The sequence below is a fragment of the Lissotriton vulgaris genome, chromosome 11 (genome assembly GCF_964263255.1).
Source record: "Lissotriton vulgaris chromosome 11, aLisVul1.2, whole genome shotgun sequence".
NCBI lineage: Eukaryota > Metazoa > Chordata > Amphibia > Caudata > Salamandridae > Lissotriton > Lissotriton vulgaris.
Window position 1 is genome coordinate 950,490,498 of NC_141699.1, and position 22,061 is coordinate 950,512,558.

The 22,061-nt window shown below is 43.3% G+C and overlaps 1 protein-coding gene across 2 annotated transcripts in view; it reads right to left on the reverse strand.

Annotated features, from left to right (window-relative positions):
- The window catches only part of DHX36 (DEAH-box helicase 36), a 378,110-nt gene that overhangs the window by 140,250 nt on the left and 215,799 nt on the right, over positions 1-22,061 (reverse strand). For both annotated transcript variants that reach the window (XM_086944114.1, XM_086944115.1), the window contains exon 17: positions 6,254-6,352. In XM_086944114.1, coding sequence (XP_086800240.1) covers positions 6,254-6,352 — 99 coding nt within the window. The remainder of the gene's footprint in view (positions 1-6,253; positions 6,353-22,061) is intronic.

Below are 22,061 nucleotides of genomic sequence, written 5' to 3' on the forward strand. Positions count from 1 at the left end.
CGTCGATCATGAGGAGACCAATGGCCACTGACATGCAGGTCTTGCATCACTGCTCCCCAACCCTCCAGTTACGCATCCGTTGTCACTATTTGAGGAGACGGATCGCTTACGAAGGATAGACCTTGGGACAAGTTTCTCTGGTCTGTCCACCATAGGGCCGCTCTTCTCATCGTCGGAGTGACGGTCACCCTGTCGTTGAATGATCCGTGAATCTGTTTCCATTGGATGTCCAGTTGTTCCTGCAGAGGACGCATTCGCAGTCTGCAGTGAGGAATCAGAGGTATGCAAGATTAAATTACCCCCAGCAGAGATTTGTAGCGGCGTACTGAAAGACACCTTCTTTTTCGCAAGTCCTGAGCCATGGTCTGCAGTTTTTCTTGCCTCTCTAGGGTTGGGAAAGCTTTCAAGAGTATTGAGTCCCAGGAAACGTGCCTTTCTGGACGGCACCAGAGATGATATGTCTTTGTTTAAAGTGAGTCCTAGATTTTGAAACAGGTTCGTACAAGCCTGAACAGCGTCCCAAGCTGCTTCCCTGGACGGGGCCTTCAGCAACCAGTCGTCCAGGTAGGGGAAGACTTGAAGATGATTCCTTCGCAGGAATGCCACTACTGGCGCCAGCACCTTCGTGAAGATCCTCGGGGCTGAGCGAAGGCCAAAGGTTAAAACCCTGAATTGAAAGTGGCTCTTGGCTACTGTGAATCGTAAAAACCTTCTGTGTGCTGGGTGAATCGGTACATGAAAGTACGCATCCTTGAGATCGAGCGTGGCCATGAAATCCCTCGGATTGATCAGCCGCAAGATGTCTTGAAGAGAGACCATCCGGAAAGACAGGGAGATGAGATAGGTGTTGAGCTCCCTGAGAACTAAAATGTGGCGCCATTTCTCCAGCGTCTTCTTTAGCAGAAAGAACCTGGAATAGAATCCCTGTCCTCTTTGGTTGGAGGGAACTGGCTCTATAGCCCCTTTCCGGAGCATTTGATGAACTTCGAGCCGCAGGTGTTTCGATGGTATGGCTGCAGGGGGCTTGCGTGGTGGGATTTGAGTAAATTCCAAGGTATGGCCCTTTCGAATAATGTTGAGCACCCAACGGTCCGATGTTATCTTGGACCAATTGTGAAGGTATTGGGATACCCTGCCTCCAACTGATGATTTCTTGGAGGAGGGTACAGTAGGAAGAGCCAGGAGGCTGCTAGGGTCGCTTGGACGTATCACGTCCCTGGCGAGCCTGTTTCCCTTTGTTGTAAGGCCTGGAGTAATTGGAGGATTGTCCCTGCCTTTGTTGATAAGGCTGGCGGTATTGTTGGGAACCTGAGCCGAAGGAAGAGTATCTCTGTTGTTGATAAGATCCTCTGTAGTTTGAACCTCTGCCTCTGGACCCTTTAAAAGGAGTTTTGCGGTACTGAAGCGTACCCAAAGATCTGGCGGTCTCAGTGTCCTTTTTGATGTCTTGGAGAGTGTCGTCAATCAACTTCCCGAATACTGCTTCTCCATCAAAAGGAAGATCCAAGACTTTATTTTGGATCTCGGGTCGAAACCAGGTCGCCTTCAGCCAACCCTGGCAACGGAGGACCGCAGCTCCAGCCAACGAACGAAACGCCGTCGTGGCAATGTCCATGGCACAGTCAATGATCTCCATTGAAGTCGCCTCTCCTTCCTGTAAAACCTTTTTTGCCTCTGCTTTGGATTCTGGAGGAAGCTGATCCAGGAACAGTGCGACATCGCACCAAAGCTGGCAGTCGTATCTGCCCAATATTGCCAGGTCATTAGCTGCCCGCACCAGAAGACACCCCATCGAAGCGAATCTCTTCCCAGCATTATCCAATCTCCTTCCTTCCTTGTCTGGAGGAGTTGTTAAAGGAGGAGAGGTGTTGCTGGATTTTCTCTGTGCTGCTTGAGAAATAACAGAGTCCGGTCTTGGGTGGCCCGTTAAGGCAGCTGGACCATCCTCAGGTGCTTTGTACTTTTTATCCAGACACGGTAGCACAGGGACTACCGTAGCTGGGTTTTTCATAGCCTTAAGGCCTTCCTCCCACAGATGTTGTACTATAGGTATGGACCTTGTCGTCTTCCTATAAGGTTCCTTGAAATCATACAAGAAACATTCGGTGGCCACCGCAGGCATTGCCAACTTGAACCTGCCAGCCGCTCTTTCCATCAGCTGATGAAAACCCCCCTACATCCGCTGGCGGGAAATCCACCGGTTCTGCACATGGAGCTGGAGGGTCCGAAATGATGTATTCATCCCATTCAGTAGCTTGATTAGATCCATTATCCAAATCATGATCCTCATCCGAGGAATATTCATGGCTGTCTGCTGGTCTGGAAGGCTCTTGTGGAATTGAAGCCTGAGGCCGAGGAGACAACTAAGCAGGTAATTCAGGAACAGCCTCTCTGAGGCAGGAGCAGAGACAGGCACGGCTTGCGCAACTGGAGCCGGAACAGACCCTGCAGCCTTAGATTTGTAATCCTGCAGCATCTTATGCAAGTCCTGCAAGAAAAAGGAAGGTACCGAAACCATGTCTTGACCGGAATAATGCTGTGATTGGGCAGCCTGATGATAACCATCTTCTTGGTCATACCCCCCTTTAGAGTCCGTCTCCTGACACTTGACCAGAAGTTGAGAGGGACTGTTAGCGTAGCCATATGAGTCCTGATCCTCCTCATCTAATAGCAAAGCTGGAGGCAAGGGGGTTACCCTCCTAGGAGATGTCATCTCCGGTGTAATTCTTGTCAAAGAAATCGTGATTCTTTTTTCCGATGCCAAGATCGTCGACAGTCCCGTCGACGATGGTACTGTGAATGCAGTCGTCGCCGACTCCGTCGACGGAATATGCCTCGTGGACGCTTGAACACTCGACGACGAGATAGGAGTCATCAATGTCATCTACGACAAGATTGTCGACATTCCAGCCGTCGTCGTCGAGGCCCTCGACGTCATAGTCACCCTCGTCGCCGTCGACGTCGCTGTCGACACTCTCGTCAACGATGCCGTTGTCGGTGACCCTCTCGTCGACGCTGTTGTAGCGGTCGTCGACGCTTCCATACTCGTCGACGATCCCTTCGTCGTCGAGTGTTCCGTCGACGGAACCAGTTTCAGTTTTGGCTTCAATTTCTTCGTCGGCGGAACATCCGCCGCCGCCTTCATCGTTGATGACTTGGAACTTCTGTCAGAAGATTGGGAAGAGGGTTTCTTGATGGCTGGATCAGTCTTCGAACTCTTAGAAGGCGTAGATGGTCCTACCCTATCCTTTTCACTATGGTGAGGAGATTCGCCTGGACCTTGGCTCTCAGACTCTCTGGAGGTCTTTTTTGAGGCCTTAGAAGGATGTTCCACAGAAGGAGAAGGGGAACCCCTACCCCTTTTGACTGACCTTCTAGATGACACAGCTGAAGATGAGTCCTCACTGTCACTGGAACCTGCGTGTTTCCTTTCCTTCTGTTTCTGAAGCCAGGTAAGAAGTCTACCAGTGCGATCCCGGAGGATCTTGGTAGAAAAAGTGCGGCAGATCTTGCAGTCCTCTGCCTTATGATCCGGATAGAGGCAATAAATACAATCCTTATGTTTATGCTCTACAAATAATCTTTTCTTGCCACAGGAGGAACATGGTTTGAAAAGGGCCTTCTTCTTCTCCTTGTCAGCCATCCTTGTACAATCCTGAAGAGAAATCCTGTAGAAAACCTTTGAAAAGAGATGAAATGTGCAGAGTTCAAAGGATACTCCCTAAGCACAACGTGCAGTAGAAAGTCTGAGGCTCTGAGGTTCCTTCAGGAGGGCTCTATGGGGTGAGGCTCTTCTGATTGGCTGATGCCTAATTTTGGTCTCTTTTACAAAAAGAGGGTGATATGCTACAAAAGGGATCGAGGCCTAGGCCTTTTTCTTTCTCTTTTGTACCTACTGCTATGTTATTCTTGTTACCGAGACTCCCATTCCTACGACGGGGAATGATACAAAAGCATGGGAATCTATAAAAGTTCCAATACTGGGGCAAGATCCATTTTTTTAAATATATTATAACTTTGACACTATCTGATGGACCTGCACAAAATGTGTCATAAACACAACATGTTTAGCCTACTCTTGGCTTTCTCAATTGCTGACAGTCCCTATCAAGGAGGGAGGAGCTTTCAAGGCAGCGGGTACAAGAAGCATCCATCTGCTAATACGTTTGGCACAGTCTGATGAATCCATACAAAACATTTTCAAACGTTTGTCAAGTTTATGTTGATTATGTCAAGTTTCAAGTAGATCAGTTGGGTGGGGGGCATAGGTAAATGGGAAAGCAATTAGATTTTTAACACTGATAACTTAGGTGCAGTTCAATTAATCTAAATGAAATTTGGAAGCTAGCATTTTAAAGCCAGGCAAGCCCAGCAACCAACATCCGCTGCACATACAGCTGAAAGCTTATGGGCACAGGGCCAGTGCAGAAAGGGCACACAGCAGGCTGTGCGAAGTGGTAGTTGGACGTCTACAGCACATTGGGAGAAGAGTCTGGCAGCATGCTCCGCTGTGCATATTCAAAGGATGCAAGCCTAAATTCTTCCAAAATTTGTGATGCCAGTCCACGTCGGTCAAGCTATCACCCTGCTTGAATCCTATGCTCCACCTTGCCCCTCTAAGGAGGAGGAGAAGCTCAATTGCAGGATCACAAGAAAGCGCACAGATTTTACATTGATTGTACCAAGGGTGGACGATCAGCTCTTTGTGGGGGTTCTCTGAAGCAGAAAAAAAGGCACGCCAGTGCAGAAGAAAACCATCTCCCGCTGTATTGGCTCTCCATTACGATCTGCTAGGCATGGTCCAAAAAGCAGCCTCAGAAAGGACTGCATGCTCATTTTACCAGGGTCAAATCTGCTTCCACTATGTTAGCACTTGGAGTCCCTATCTTAGACATATTCCAGGCAGGTCCGTGGGCGTCCTTCCATACGTTTACAAAGCATTACTGTCTGGAGAGGCAGGTTTATTAAAAGTAACATTATGTCCACTCGGTCCTGCAGGACTTTCTGGTTTGAGTCAATTCGCAGACGCATCTACAGAGAGCTACAGCATGGTATCTATTCAAAAGGTGAGGACTCTGTGGCTGTAAATCTCTATTAGAAGAACAAGTCACTTCAGTAACGTGCATTCTAGTAGAAACTATTTAGCCACAGATTCTTCACTGATCCTCCCCTTTCTTAAATTGGACTCTATCCATTATAAGATTCCAAGTCTAGATATCTGCACACTGGTCACAAACAATTAGATATTGGGGTTCTGCATCTGGGCGCCTAGGACAGCCTCGAAATTAACTCTGTTAAAATGTTGCTGAGAGACACTAACACCTTAGCTGCTTCGCAAATATCCCTCCCCAGTGCTGCGCTGTCCATTGGAACTAGTGCTGAATGGACGTCCAATGGTCGTGCGCAGCACTGGGGAGGTAGCGCTCGTGACGCCCGTTGGCCGTCAGCAGCACTTAAGAGGCTAAGGTAGGTCTGAATCTGCATCTGGTGCCATCTTAAGAAAGAAGCAGACAACCATACGCAGGGGTTGAGCCTCTATCAGCTCTGCACAACAATTCCAGAGTGGAACATGCCAGTGTGGCGTCACCTGACAGCGCCCTGGAGTACTGCTAAAAAGTTCCCAGATTCATCTGATGCCTGGGGAATATTCATAAGCTGAGGAATCTGCTGCTAGAAGTCGCTATCAGAAGAACTACATTTTATTAAATATTTCAGTTGTCAGGTCCGACACTAGGACTCACCCGAACAACCAATCGTGTACCAGGGTCAATGGATCCATAATCTTAGTAGGTTTGGAAACCACTTCCACCAAAAGGGTTATCATTTGTATAACAAGATCGCTGTCCCCAGAAGTTGAATTGCTTCTTAAATAAACATACTTGTGGAACTTAACCAACCTAAGTAAAAACAATCTTTAGTGTATGTAAAGTGTCATGTTTGATATTAACAATAAAGGCAAATAATTTTCAAAACATGTAGTTGCACTGCATAACTACCTGTGGTAAATAGAAGTATGGTTGAATAAAATACCAGATATGATTGTAGGTGTTTGTCAGAGCTGGGAAATATTCTTAGTCTTAAAACAGTATTAAAGGTCCTACAGGTTGTAACCGCAATCCAGCTATGAGGGCACAGGCTTATGATATTGATGGACGGAATTACTATAACAGAAAAAAAACTTTGAAATTAATATAAAAAATAGAAGAAAAAAAAACCCACACGTTTTAACTTTCAACAATACAATTAAATTTACCAGATCCAGAAGATGCTTTATAGCTAGGTCAATGGCTTCTGTGGTTGGTGGATCCAATAATCGACATAAAAATGAGGCAATTCTACCAAGTTTTAAAATCTGAAAAAGAAGGTCCACTTTAATTCAGAAAAATCATGGATATAATAAAATTAATAATTGCAATACGTATTTTGGGTAAAATATATATTAAATGACTGCTTTACCCTTAGACTTAACCATTCCTACAAAAAATATTTTAACACTGTTTTCGAGATGGTTGAAAAACAATTGACATTGTCCAATGGAAAAAAGAAACCATCAAAAAAGAAATCAAATGCTGTACAACTTCCAGAAAGGCAACTAGTTGGCTCTTTCAGCACAACCAGCTTGTACAAGGTAGTACATAGGGAAACAAAAAAGATGGAATAGATAAAGAAAAAACTACTGGAATTAGTAAAAGAAGAGGAATTGTAGTGTAGTTCCTAGTTTCCCACTAGGCCCTGCGCATTGGAATAACATAAACAGTAGTATCGACGTGGAACTGCTTATATTCCAGGCCTCCACTGACTATGCTAAACTTAATTGGGTTGTGTTACCAACTAGCTCAGAGGTCACTGGAAACTTTCTTCTCTGCATAGGAAGTGATCAGCTTCCTTGGCACAGACAAGAAGGGATTCAGCTTTCCAACAACCGTGCAACATGACAACTTTGCTCCTCAGATCAAGAGTCGATCTCTAGGGTCGTGTGAAACAATAGACATAGATTTCACTCAGTCAGTCTAGTGCAGTTTACTTTCACAGTATGTAGAGAATAGAGAGACGGGCGTTTATCAATAAAGGTTAACATTTATTGAACAGTCTTTCTTCTCGTACAAGAGAAATGTATTGCCACAATTGCAATAACTGTTATTATAAAAAGTACGTACAGTAAGATAAGAATAGCGAAATAGAACTGTAAAAGCATTGATATGGTTTCTTAGCCATACAATGGTTTAAAAGTAATAAAACATTTATACAGTCATATATACATTAGGCTAACATACTCAACTGGTGCTTCTAACTAAGCCTACCCCAGTGTGCCTGACCTAGGCCTAACACGTGAAAAGGGGGAGTAAGTAAGTAGCTTAAGTTAAGTTGGTTTTGCCAAGGTTTGTTTCAAGAATTCTCTTCTAAGGGTTTAGTCAACACCATACCTCTGAATAGAATGATGGAGGATTGGTATCTCCTTCAGGGGTCTCTCTCGATATCCCAGTCACCTGCGAGGGTAAACTGGAAGCGCCGGGACTGGATTTCTCTGCACGAGAAAGGCAGCGGCTTCTCTCAGCGCGTCTGGAGGAAGGAGGGGTGACAGCGTCCGCGGGCAGCTGGGCTGGATGTCTTCGCAGAGGACGGCTGCACGGCTCCTCAAGCGTACTGCACCATAGGTCGCGCTGTAGCGGCGATAATGGTAATCAGTAGCTTCACCACCACAGGATAGCAGGCTGCAGCGACAGAGTGCTAGTTTTTACCAACACGGGGTCATGCAGGCAGCTGGCATCAGCAACATGTTCGCTCATTGCTTAAGGCAACGTTGGTAATATTTATACCTGACAGGTGCCGGGTTTGACGCAAGTTTGCTGGACATAAGACGTCAATTAAAGATGTCACTAGGAAGTGGCAGCTATCAGTTGCTCATTAGAGTTCTATTACTAATCAAAACATAGCAAGCGGGGATTTCCAGGTTTGCTAAGTTTTTATCTTGTTGAAGAACTCGGAGTGTTATCTAGGAATATCAGATAGTGACTGCTGCTCTGTCATTGCACTAATTGGTCGCAAAGGAAGTAGCAGAGAGTCATGCTGGAATGTGGCTCTGTGGTTCTGCTCGTGTGAGGCCAGAGATGACTTTACAGAAAATCGTACTTGAACGGTTATGCCAATATAGGGAATAAATGGATTTATAGCCGAATAGGGGCATAAGGTCACAGTATCGATCAGGAACCTAGATAAGCACATGACACCCACTCCACGAATTCATGTCCATCAAAATTACTAAAACTAAGCAATTAGATGCATGTGTAACATTGTATAACATAGCCCACCCCAAAATACATAAATGCATTCGAAATAGGCGTACTTGTAATACATGGAATTTAGGTACTGTACGTTTTTTAAAGCATAGTAATCATTCAAAAGGTATTGCATATGAAGTCAATGAACGATTATGCAAAAAGAATTACACATGAAGTATCTCTGACAGAAGAAATGCGAGATAAATCATCACATAAAAATGCATTGTAATAACATGTGTGCTAGAGGCTGGTGTTATGTTGTTATGTCTCTAGATGTGTTTTTTAGAAATAGAAGTGTGAAGCTTCTGTTCTCTAAGAATAGTTTTTACGTTAAGCAAAGAATTGTTCGTGCCAAAAGGAAAGGGTCAATATTTGAAAAAAAATTGTCCAATTCAAAGAAAAAATCAGTTTACCAAAGCTCCTGGCAGTTTTATGTTGATCAAAACTGAAGGCCGAATTCAGAGTTCATGGGAACGCTGTGTGTCGGAAAGCTTCTCAAAAGTTATTGTTTCTCTGTGGGTGAGAACATCGTATCAGACAGGCTCGCAAAGAATTGGTCTACAAAATCAGGTGATAGTTCAACCAAATTAGATAGCGCTGAAACTTGGCAGGTGTGAGAATGATTGCTGTCATCGAAGACAGTACCAGCTCTGCTCACAGAACGTTGTACCTGGATGATGTTGCTTTTGTCACTCGCTCCACTGTTACCACTTGGCTGTAGTACAGGAGTCTCCACGAATGCCGTCATCAGGATTGGTAGCCGCTGGGGACAACACAATGCGTGAGCCGTTATTGGACTTAGCAAAGTATCGACGTCCGTTGGTACTGCTGATGGAAGTGAAAGACAGATGTCCAACACGCATTCCTCGCCGCAAAGCATACACCGTAGCACAGGTAAAATGCAATTTTGCCATATTGGTCTGAATGAAAGGAACCAGGTCATGTTTAGATCTCTCAGCCTGGCCAATCCGAGGACGTTAGTTATCCTGTCCCTGTAGCGCATTGCTAGGATTGTTTCTTCCATTCCCATGGGAGCTATGTCTGAGCCGAGGCTTGCCATAACGTAGCAGGATGGTCAAAAATAGAATCCCTGCGATGAGTCCAAAAAATAGCGGAATACCACCAAAGATGGAGTGCACAAAATTAGGAAAGATTCCCAAAATTGCCTGGAAGGGTGTTAGCAGTCCCGTAAAGACTGTCTTAAATATGCCTGGGATGCTCGTGGCACTAGACATGTTAAGGAGTTGCTCGAGCATTTGTAGGAAATGCACGGGGCAATTTGTTGATAAAAGGTCATGGACCTCAGTAGCCGTCCTTGCGACTAGAAGATCATACGTCTCTTTAGATGACGTTATAGGCACTGTTGTCTGTAAAAGCACAGATTTCATTTTGCTTAATGTATCAATTCGTATAGAATAGAGATTCAGACGAGGCCAGAGGGGAGTCACTGTGTCTGGAGGCCCGCTCGGGAACAATGCTTGCATACAACATTTGACCATGGACGTTACTTCTACTAGATAACTTTTTCCGGGCGCGAGGCCACAGCACCTGTGATCCGTTCTTAGAATGTAACTCCCGTTTGCGAGTTGCATAAAGAAGGGCTCTATCTGAGTTGCAGGTGTGACTAGCTGGTGGCATGAAAGGTTGTTTGAATTGCCATCACATGCTCCGTGTAAATTAATACCCTGACACAAAAGTATACCGCTTAGTGAGTGTTTACAGTTGTCACCACTAAGAAATACATTTTTGTCGCTGTCACTATAGCAAGAATGAGTGTATGGTAATTTCCATTCGGATTTAACATATCCTTTACCCAATTGTTCATATTGGCCAGCAGGTATGTACTCAAGGCATTTATGAAATCGGAAAGTTGTTATCGGAATTGTGATAATTCCGTGTATTATCCATTCAATGACAGGGCTCTCTGACATTGTCAATGATAATCTCTCGAGTTTCTCGATGCTCAAGATTGTATAGTCTGCTCCTTTCTGTGCCAAACTGATCTGTTTATCAGTAAGGTTAAAAATGGAAAATAATGACGTTGTGTTTATCAGACGCCAAGGCACATAGCCTGAACGAAGATTTTGCAGCGTCCAGCCTAATTCTATAATAGAGCGTAATTGAGACTGGCCATGTTGTAACATTAGCAAATCTCTGTCTATCACATCAAAGGCAGATGATACAATATTGTCCAAAGAATATATTCTGGAAGACAGAGTCATTAACCCATTGTCTACCACAGAAAGTGATTTTTCCAAATTAATACGATCAATTTCTCGTATCTTTTCAGCAGTTTCAATTTGCTTTACTTTCCAAGCCTCGTTGTAAGCAGCATAGATGCTGGTCGCTATGAAACGCTTTTGACGCTGTTTGCGTGGTCCAAGAATGAAGTCGCGCAAATCAGCACCATCTTTTAATAAAGACAAGTGTTGCTTAATTTCAGCCAGTGTGGATGTAGTTAGCCATTCTAGGCAGAGTTTGCCTACACTGTATGTGGTTATAATTCCTGGATGTTGTCTCTGGGAATATCTTGAGTCTAATCTGGTCGTTTTTAAACCCTGTGTTTTATTCAGGAATCGATCTTGACAGCTATTTGTGTCTGTAGGCCAGATTAACCACTTTTTCCAATCAGGATGTGTTCTGTTGAAATGTAAAATGTGTGACACGTCTAACTCATTATCTGCAGTTGTATTCTCAGCTATTGGCTTTGGTATAGACGGTGTTTTCATTTCTTTGTTTTTGGCTAGGCCAAGACAAGATGTTTGGTGTACAGTGTCATTTAAAAATAACATTTGTTCTGGTATCATGCAGGTTCTAAAAAGTGCTTCTATGCCTTGCACCTGCCAATCTTTTGTACCCCAAATTGATTTCGTTTCAATATTAGTTTTCCAATAATCAAAACCAAATGTCATCATTTTGTCATAAAATGCTTCTGAATATATCAATTTAGAATTTGTCAGCATTGTTTTCATTCCTGTTTTATCTAACAGTTTATAATAAAACGTTTCTGCATCACTGGTGTTAAACCCTGAAAAATATTTGAATTTCTCAAAAAATGCTTTAGAACTGCTTTTAGGTGGTGTAGAACAATGTTCCCATTGATTATACATAAAAACATTTCTAGGCTGTGCAGATTTATGCAAGTAATGATCCCCATAGTGGGTGTAACAGAATAACTGCTCATAACTAGATGAACCTTGTAAATAATCATGATCTGTGAATCTAGCTGACATTACTAAATCAGACATCATGTCATTAATACTGTTAAAGTCCCAATCATCAGAGAATGTACTTGGTGTCACAAAGTCACTTAAGGAAACCTTTAGTTGATGAGGATACTTCAGGATTTCGACCGGACCATAGATCTCATAGTCTGTTTTCTCCCATACTACCCCACCAGGTATTGGAATTGCTGTGACATTTACTGTTGACAGTTCTCTTTTCTTCACGTGGGATGATCTGTGTGGTTTCAGGACTAGGTTGATGTTCTGACTTGCTGTGTCCATTGTAATATATTTTCCTTCAATGAATTTTCCCAAACACAGTACCATGATGAGCCAAAGCAGGAGGAAAAATACACCTAGACCGAACCAGAACTCTAGCCAAGGGGAAATAAGGTAGATTTCCTTCAGTTGATGAAAGAGTTCCGTTGCTTTTTCTTTAGAATACTTTTTTGTTTCTGGCATCACTTCGGGATCGTTTTCATCTTCAGAGAAGTTGTCGAAGTTGATGAAATAACCAGAGGCAGTTCTGTCAATTGATGGGATTGTTCTTTCAATCTGTCTCTCGGTAGCACTTTCTGATGCCACATCATTGTAGACTGGTGTTGTTTCTTGACAAACTGTTTCAATCTGTGTTTCAAGAGGCACGAGTTCCATGGCATTATTGCATAGTCCTTCATTGTGCACTGCAGGCTGATCGAATGTGATTAGTCTTTCAGTTTGAACCTCTTGGATTGTTGCAAGTTTGGGTATTCTGTTGTTTCTTGGGAGTCCACTGGGCCTACTGTTGATTATAGGCCACATGCTTGTGGTTTTACCAGATCGATGGACACGACTCTGTTCTCCTTTTTACCAGCAAGGGGCGGTAGCACAACTGATCTTGTTCCGGTGACTGCTAAGACAGGTACTGCTTTTCTGTAAGAAGGCCCAAATTCCTTCTTAACCGCGATCTTTTCTCTGACTAGATCCCCAATCTTTGGAATCCAGACAGGCCTTGCTGGGGCTGTTGCGGGTGGTGCCTCGTCAGTGGTACTTGGCTGTTGCTTTAACTTTATGTTGCTTAATGATTTTCTTGTTTCATTCAGTTCCTGTAAAACAGCCAAACGGTCTTTTACTTCAAACTGCTTTGTTTCTTTTTGTACCACTGACATCTGACTATCGAGGTCCTGAACGCGCATTCTTATTCCGAACAATAGTTCGTATGGGCTGAAACCTTTTAGAGAATTTCTTGGCATGTTGTTAAGACTAGTCTGGACACTTATTAAATGTTTGACCCACCCAGCGCCTGAACCTAATACCTTCGCTGTTATAGATTGCTTTATGCCCCGGTTTTTTCTTTCTATCACACTATTGTATGACTGACAAGAATACCACAACCCAATTCCCATGCTGGCCATGGCCTCCTTATAGGCTCGAGAGCTGAAAGCAGGACCCTGGTCAGAATGGAACGTGGTAATTGCGTATATGCCGATATGGACTCGCTAATCTTTTATAACAGTTCTAGGCGTCAGCCGAGCGCTGGTGGCCTCATTTTTTAAGTGCATTTCGTCTTAAACGTTGTACACTGGGACGCGCTTCTCTTCTTTGATTGCGCAGATAGACCGCCTTATGCTGTCTAGAAGGGATCCTGAAACTACCCTGGCCTGTTCATTACTGCGATCTCTATTGCAGTCTTCACAATTTTGAGCAAAACATTGAATATCTATACTCATTCCTGGCCACCAGTACTCTGATTGCAATTCTTTCAGAGAGGCTTTGATTGTTTGGTGTTTCAGACCCAACCCCATGTGTGCTTCCAGTAAGAGGAAGCCCCTCCTGCTCCTGTTTGGAATTACTCTATCCCCCACTCCAGGGATTCGAGCAAAAGGAACGGAGTTTGCATCGATTATGTATGCATAATTGAGTGGATAGTTTACGGGTAGTGCTGCACAGTCGCCTTTTACGGTCGTTTTTACTGCTAGCATAGTTTCCCCGTCTATATACTTATCTGTACGCTTTTCTGTGGCTACGGAAGCCGGTTTAGTTGCTTCCGCTTTGGCTGTATTAGCCAATGAATTCCCTGCAACGTGAACGCCATCACGTTGAAGACTCTGTGCGTGAATCACGTGAGTCTTTTGTAGTTCTTTGTGTAAAAGAGCTACTTGTTCCCAAAGCAATTTATGCTTTATTGTGGCACCTGTGTCATCTTTGTAGTCGTTTTCGATCCAACTCTGCAGTTTATTGTTGTAAGAATTGACGCAAAAATGAGAATCGCACACGATAAGTGTGGGGAATTCGCGTTCTGCATTTTCGAGCGCCATCTTTAAAGATCTGATTTCAGTTCTCTGAACCGAACAGTTTCTTACAGATTCAGTTTTTGTTACTTTCGGTCTGAATTTACCGCACAGCCAACGACCTTTAATGATCGCACATGCTGCATTGTAGGATTTACTCTCTACGTTGAAATGCTGTACAAAGCTATCTGTATAGATTATACAGGCGTATTGCGGGAGAGGCAGAATTTCGATTGGCAGAGGATATTCTTCTTCATATTCTAAATCATTCAGTTCTTTGTATTGCGGGGCGAAATAGTATTTCACGTCTTCCGCTCCTAGAGAATCTATGCACTGTATCCATTTCGGATCCAGTGACACTGTAGGCAGGTTTACTGGGCTGAATAGCGCTTCGAAGGCGGATTCCGCTGTAAGGATATTAATCCGTTTGCCGTGTGCTAGTTCTCGTTCATTTGCTAATGCGATTTGCACTGCGTTCACAGTTTTTTCTGTGCGACTGAATGTTTTTTCTGCTTGTGTGTACAAGTGAGATTTAATTGAAATTGGTACCTTTTCTCCCTCATTAGAGGTTAGGTACGTGAATCCGCATCTTCCTGGGATGACTCGGATTACAAGATCGATCGTGTTGTCACGTGTATCTAATTTTGTTTTTGCTAACATGTCTGTATGCAGTGATCTCAAAATTTCTGTGTGTTTTTGAGTCCAATTGATTTGTTTTAAATCAGGTTTTATTAGTTCGTAGAGAGGTTTAACCCTCTCTGCGTAATTTAGTATGTAAGTTCTTCCGAAATTCAGAAAACCTAGTATTGATTGTAAATTCTTCAGCGTTTTTGGAGCTTGGAGTACAGCGCACTTCTCTAAGAAGTTGTCCGCTAGGCTTTTCCCTTCACTTGATAATTCGTACCCTAAAAATAGTACTGTCAGATGGGCAATTCGGGACTTTTTAAAGTTGAATTTGTAACCCTCTGCTGCGAACCCAAGTATAATGGTGTTCACTCTTTTCAAGTGAGTATCCAAGTCGTCGTCTGTGAGATAAATATCATCTACGTAAGATAATGCTTCATCATCATAGATTTGTAGTAACTCTGTTACCCTAGCTGAGAATAGTCCTGGGCTGTTCTTGAACCCCTGTGGGAGTCGACAGAATTTTTTCTGCGACCCAAATGCGGAGAAAGCGGTCAAGTATCTGCTTTCTGGTGCAATGTTTTGACAAAAGAAACCATTAGAAATGTCTAATGTCGTTTTATATTTTTTCCTAACTATATTATTCATTAGGGCTGCACTATGCGAGTTTTGTACTGCAAAAGTTTTGCAACATGTATTAAGGTGTCTGTAGTCCAAAACTAGACGATATGAATTGTCTGGCTTGGAGACAGGAAACAAAGGATTGTTCATTTGAGAGGTGCATGTTTCAATCACCCCCTGGTACTCAAGTTGATCTAAGATCTCCCTGACCTGTTTTTTAGCTTCTTGCTTTATGGGATACTGCCGTTGGGCAGTTGGTTCACTTTTTAGTTGGATTTTGTGAGGCGGTGAATCCTCATCCCATCCTACATGATTTTTATACAATGCAGGTGCCTGGGCTACAGCCCATTTCCTTGCATATGTGTATTTTTTGTGAATCGGTATGTGATTCGAGAAGGCAGGCATAATCACTTCTTCGCCACGAGGGCACTCCCTGACAAACTCCGGGGGCCAATCTTTTTCAGCTAACAGAATATCATAGCCTTTCGAGAGCTTATCCCAAAACAGACCCTTAATTTTCCTAGTCTTATCACCCTCTATACGCAATGTTATTTCGTATATTTTATGGGGCTCGCTAAGCCTGGCGTCGGCAGTTTCAACCTGAATGTATTCATTCGTGTCCACTGTCTCCAGATGACTCATCAAGATCTTGCGCGCTATACTGATTTCTGCTGCACTGTCCAACATTGTCAATGCCCACTCCCCGTTTTTCAACTGTGTCCTCAGTATTCTCGGCATGGTTGATTACTCTAATACTGGCTACCTTCTTTTTAGGAAATTGAGATTTCTTATTTTGAGCAGGTTCCTTGTCTTTGGACTTGGTGTGCTCTCCTGGGTCTGACCGTCCTCTTCTTTCCGAATTCTGTGGAAAAGATCGAGAGGGACGTGTATCAATACTTTGATATCTATCAGGTTTTTTTATATTATCCCTATTTCTAAGGTTATATCTTTTCTCAGAGGGCTCCCGTTGGGGAGACTGGCGTTCTCGAGTCGGAGTTCTTTCCCTCCGTCGAGGAGACCTTCCTCTGGACTGGAAAACTTTTTCCTTGGGAGTGGATTGTTTATTTCCATCCCAGCTCTTTTTAGGAGTGTTTAAATTATTTTTAATAAATAATTTTTCAGGATTTTCGAGCAGTTGTGGCTTTACTGGTTTTCCACCCAAGCTGTCTCTACCTAATTCTTCATAGCATTTTTCTATGATTTTTGCAAGCTCAACAGGATCTTTTATATCTGTTTCCTTCAACTTCTGGCGGATCGCCACAGATGCTGCTTCTCCCTTTACGTTGGCTAATAATATAGCCGTGACCTGCTTGAAGTCTTTCAGTAATTTCATACCTAGATTTAAAGCTGGTTCTGGACCGAATTCATTTTGAATCTGTTTTAGCACGTCTGGTATTACCGCCATAGACGGAACACCGTGTGTTTTTGTGTAAATGGAAGCAAAGACTGTACCCCAAGTGTCGCAGTCCTCCACGTGTGGTGCAATTCCCATAGGAAGGCAGATGGTCAAGATTCTGTGTTTCTCAATAGGGGTAGTATCAGGAAATACTGCCTCTATTTGAGTGATTTTCTGGGCTAACCAGAAAGGAATTTGTTCCCGTTTTACGGGTGTTTTACCAAGACATGACTGTATGTTCTGTGGTGTAATTTTATTTGTGTTCCCCTGATGAGGGGTCAGCTGTGGTGTATTAACAGCTGGCTGGACTGTTGTAGTCCGCATTACATATTGGACTAATTGCCTATGTATTTTTATTAATGTGTTTAGCTGTGCTAACAGCTCTTCTCTAGACATTCTTGCAATGTCAGGATGTGGTGTGTAGCTGGCTAGAACCGGCCACGTGGCTCCTGGTCTACCTAGTGGACCGAGCCTGGTTATGTGATCATTGTGTTTTAGGGCGCCATTAAACCAGAGCAGGTGCTCTTGAAATTTAAGTGGAATTTCAACCTCCTCGAAAGGGGCGTACTCATCCGGAGGTTCCTCTATTTTGTAATAGTGAAACTCTTGTGTTATAGCGTTTACCGCTGGAAAGTTTATCCATGAATAGAATACCTCTGTCTGCCGATACTCGTGAGCCTCTATCACGAAAATTACTGTACCACCTTGAGGTGTCAGTCCATGTTCTATAAGTTTTAAAGTTATAGATCTTCTTAAGTGGACCGGGATGATAATAGCATCCGGGTCTGTGTATTCGGGACCTTGCTGAGTCGCATCTACTGCGGCCCCAGTGGTGCCGTTGTTTTCTACTGACATTGTATAAATGCAGTTTTTGCAGAGTAGGTCTCCAAGGAGACAAAGATTAGATGCACAATATTTTGGAACACTGTATCCTTCAACGTTGAATAAACCAGAGCTTTACATAGGAATCTCTTCCTACTAAGGTCGGGCGGATTTTAACCTTTCACCCACTCCAGACGTCTATTGGAGTATTTACGGGAGAAAGGGGTGTGAAATATGCACGACTGAGTTACTCTACAAGTCTTACGTTAGTTTATCGCCTTACCAAACGTTGGGCGCCATGTAGTGTAGTTCCTAGTTTCCCACTAGGCCCTGCGCATTGGAATAACATAAACAGTAGTATCGACGTGGAACTGCTTATATTCCAGGCCTCCACTGACTATGCTAAACTTAATTGGGTTGTGTTACCAACTAGCTCAGAGGTCACTGGAAACTTTCTTCTCTGCATAGGAAGTGATCAGCTTCCTTGGCACAGACAAGAAGGGATTCAGCTTTCCAACAACCGTGCAACATGACAACTTTGCTCCTCAGATCAAGAGTCGATCTCTAGGGTCGTGTGAAACAATAGACATAGATTTCACTCAGTCAGTCTAGTGCAGTTTACTTTCACAGTATGTAGAGAATAGAGAGACGGGCGTTTATCAATAAAGGTTAACATTTATTGAACAGTCTTTCTTCTCGTACAAGAGAAATGTATTGCCACAATTGCAATAACTGTTATTATAAAAAGTACGTACAGTAAGATAAGAATAGCGAAATAGAACTGTAAAAGCATTGATATGGTTTCTTAGCCATACAATGGTTTAAAAGTAATAAAACATTTATACAGTCATATATACATTAGGCTAACATACTCAACTGGTGCTTCTAACTAAGCCTACCCCAGTGTGCCTGACCTAGGCCTAACACGTGAAAAGGGGGAGTAAGTAAGTAGCTTAAGTTAAGTTGGTTTTGCCAAGGTTTGTTTCAAGAATTCTCTTCTAAGGGTTTAGTCAACACCATACCTCTGAATAGAATGATGGAGGATTGGTATCTCCTTCAGGGGTCTCTCTCGATATCCCAGTCACCTGCGAGGGTAAACTGGAAGCGCCGGGACTGGATTTCTCTGCACGAGAAAGGCAGCGGCTTCTCTCAGCGCGTCTGGAGGAAGGAGGGGTGACAGCGTCCGCGGGCAGCTGGGCTGGATGTCTTCGCAGAGGACGGCTGCACGGCTCCTCAAGCGTACTGCACCATAGGTCGCGCTGTAGCGGCGATAATGGTAATCAGTAGCTTCACCACCACAGGATAGCAGGCTGCAGCGACAGAGTGCTAGTTTTTACCAACACGGGGTCATGCAGGCAGCTGGCATCAGCAACATGTTCGCTCATTGCTTAAGGCAACGTTGGTAATATTTATACCTGACAGGTGCCGGGTTTGACGCAAGTTTGCTGGACATAAGACGTCAATTAAAGATGTCACTAGGAAGTGGCAGCTATCAGTTGCTCATTAGAGTTCTATTACTAATCAAAACATAGCAAGCGGGGATTTCCAGGTTTGCTAAGTTTTTATCTTGTTGAAGAACTCGGAGTGTTATCTAGGAATATCAGATAGTGACTGCTGCTCTGTCATTGCACTAATTGGTCGCAAAGGAAGTAGCAGAGAGTCATGCTGGAATGTGGCTCTGTGGTTCTGCTCGTGTGAGGCCAGAGATGACTTTACAGAAAATCGTACTTGAACGGTTATGCCAATATAGGGAATAAATGGATTTATAGCCGAATAGGGGCATAAGGTCACAGTATCGATCAGGAACCTAGATAAGCACATGACAGAATAATGGGAGGCAAAGTACTGAGAAGTAAACATTTCAAAAGATTTAAAAACAATATGATTCTTTAGAGCTATGTAATTCATGTGAATGAGTCACCTGTTGATAGCTTTTAAATACTGTTTAATAGGTTGTGCAGAAAATACCAGGCACATCAATTCAGTGGTGCAACACGACTAAGAAATGATTTACCCTTTAACACCAGTTCCCGCAGGCATCATCATTAAACTCAAAAACTACAGTATTTCTCTGCACGTGTGGCATCCAAAAACATGAACAGGGAAAAATACATATTCCAACATATTTTCTATCTTTTAATAAAATAAACCTCTAACAGAGATTTGCCTAGAAAATAATCTAAAGCCTAACCCTCCTAAAATTCGATAGCTCCAGTTAGCTGATCCAAACAATAAAGCCCACACCACTAATCATAAGCTCATAAGGAAACTGCTACTTACCTAGTATGCATCTGTTCTTGGCATGTAGAGCTGTAGAGTTACATGCTGTGCATAGCCTGCCATCCAGTGAAGAGTACGGATGTTTGATCTTTGTTTTTGTTCAAGAAGTCTTTTCCAGTCACAAGGTAGGTGCCTCCTCCTTTCAGTGTTAGTGCGCAGGGGCATCAACTCTATTGTTAGACTGTTTGCCGCAGAGGGTGATAATGGAGTTAGTAAGAATAGTAAGAGATGTCCATGTATTTATGTATCTAAGTAAGATGTAACTGCAACAGGTATCGGTACCCAGGAAGGCGGGTGGGTGCATGCGACTCTATAGCTCTACATGCCAAGAACAGATGCATACTGGGTAAGTAGAATTTTCCATTCGAGGCATGTGAGCTGTAGATTACATACTGTGTATAGACTAAAAAGCAGTTATCTCCCAAAGCGGCAGCTAACCTGTAGCGGTTACAGTGGTTTGAAATAGTGTACGTAAAAATGCTTGGCACACAATAGCTTGCTGTCTTGCTAAAACATCTAAACAATAGTGTTTTGTGAATGTGTGAGGTGTAGACCATGTTGCAGCTTTGCAGATGTCATCTATTGGTATGTTTCCTAAAAATGCCATAGAAGCCCTTTGTTAGCGGGTGGAGTGCGCTCTATGGGGAATAGTTAAAAGTTCTTTTTGCTTTTGCATAGCATATTTGAATGCACTTGATTATCCGCCTTGCAATGCCTGATTTTGATATTGGATTGCCTTTATGTGGTGGAGCAAAAGCGACAAATAGCTCTTTTGTTTTGCAGAAAGGTTTTGTCCTTTCTATATAGTAAAGAATTGCTCTTTTCACATCTAAAGTGTGTGAAGCACTTTCTGCCACAGAATCTGGTTGAGGAAAGAACACAGGCAACTCAACAGATTGGTTGATATGAAAAGCCAAAATAACCTTTAGTTGAAATTTAGGGTTGGTCCGAAGAACCAGTTTGTTTCGATGTATTTGTAAGAATGGTTCTTTTATGGTTAGTGCCTGAAGCTCACCCACCCTCCTCAGAGATGTGATGGCTATGAGGAAAGCTACCTTACAAGTAAGAAATTGTATTCCGCATCTATACATTGGTTCAAAGGGTGGATGCATAAGCCTGGTGAGGACAATGTTGAGATTCCACACTGGAGCAGGTGGAAGCCTTGGAGGAATGATTCTCGTAAGTCCCTTCATAAATGCTTTGATGACAGGCACTCTAAAAAGACAGATGTTGTCTGTTCTGTAGGTATGCAGCTATTGCAGCAAGATGTAAGCATATGGAAGAGTACGCTAAATTGAAACGCGGAAGTTGTAGTAAATAGCAAATGATGTTTTAAACTGAAGCGTCCAGTGGATCTATTTGATTGTTATTACAGTATATTATAAATCGCTTCCACTTTGCTGCATAGCATGCTCTTGTGGTAGGACACCTAGCCTCTTTGATAATGTTCATGCAGTCGGGCGGAAGATGATGGTAGCCAAACTTAAGGATTTCAGTTGCCAGATCGCAAGGCTGAGGTGGCTGGGATCTGAATGGGTTATCTCACCATGGCTCTGAGTGAGCAGATTGGGAGTGAGGTGTATTTTAGGTGACAAACCACTGAGAGCTCCAATAGGGTTGTGAACCAGGGTTGTCGGGCCCATGTGGGAGCAACTAGGATTAATGTCGGGGACGCTGGTCTGAGCTTCCAAACCACTAATGGAATGTGTGGGAGAGGCGGAAAAGCATATGCACATATCCCTGACCAATTCATTCATAGTGCATTGCCCTTGCACATGGGGTGTGGATGTCTGGATGCAAAATGTGGGCATTTTGTGTTTAGATTTGTGGTGAACAGATCTATCTGGGCCATATTTAGACAGCCAAATTGCGAATTTCAGCGTTTGATATCGCAATCTAGCTTTGTGCTATGTAGGTAGGTTTAAACCTACTCGCAAAAAAAAAATTGCAATTCCTTATTTTGCACAAGCATTTAGAGAATCGCAATTTGCGATTCTTTAAATGCTATGCAAGAAGGCATCACAAATTCCGATATTACCTGAAGGAATCGCAAATTACCATCAACTTCAAGTTGTGGTAATTTGCAATTTCCTTTAAAAAGGACTTTTTTGCTTTTTTTAAAGTGCCATGTGGCACACATAAATGCCCTTAGGGCATGAACGTGCGCCACATGTGCACACATGCACAACTCAGGGGTGCAACAGGGTGTCCTTCTGGAACCCCTGCACCCTTGAGATAGCGCAAGCAATTTGCAAGTACCTACTGGGTACTCTCAAATTGCGCATGCAATTCCCATTCATTCCTATAGACCTCTTGGCCCATAAGAATGAATGGGAAGCCATTCCTTATTTGCGACTCGCAATTTGCAAGTCGCAAATAAGGAATGTGTAGGAATCGCAAAAAGTATTGCGATTCCTACCTACATAGCATTTTGCGAGTCCTTAATAGAGATTCCCTAAAAATCACTATTAAGGACTCGCTAAATTGCTTTTACCTACATATGGCCCTATGTCTGGAAATCCTCACATTTGGAATAATGGGAGGA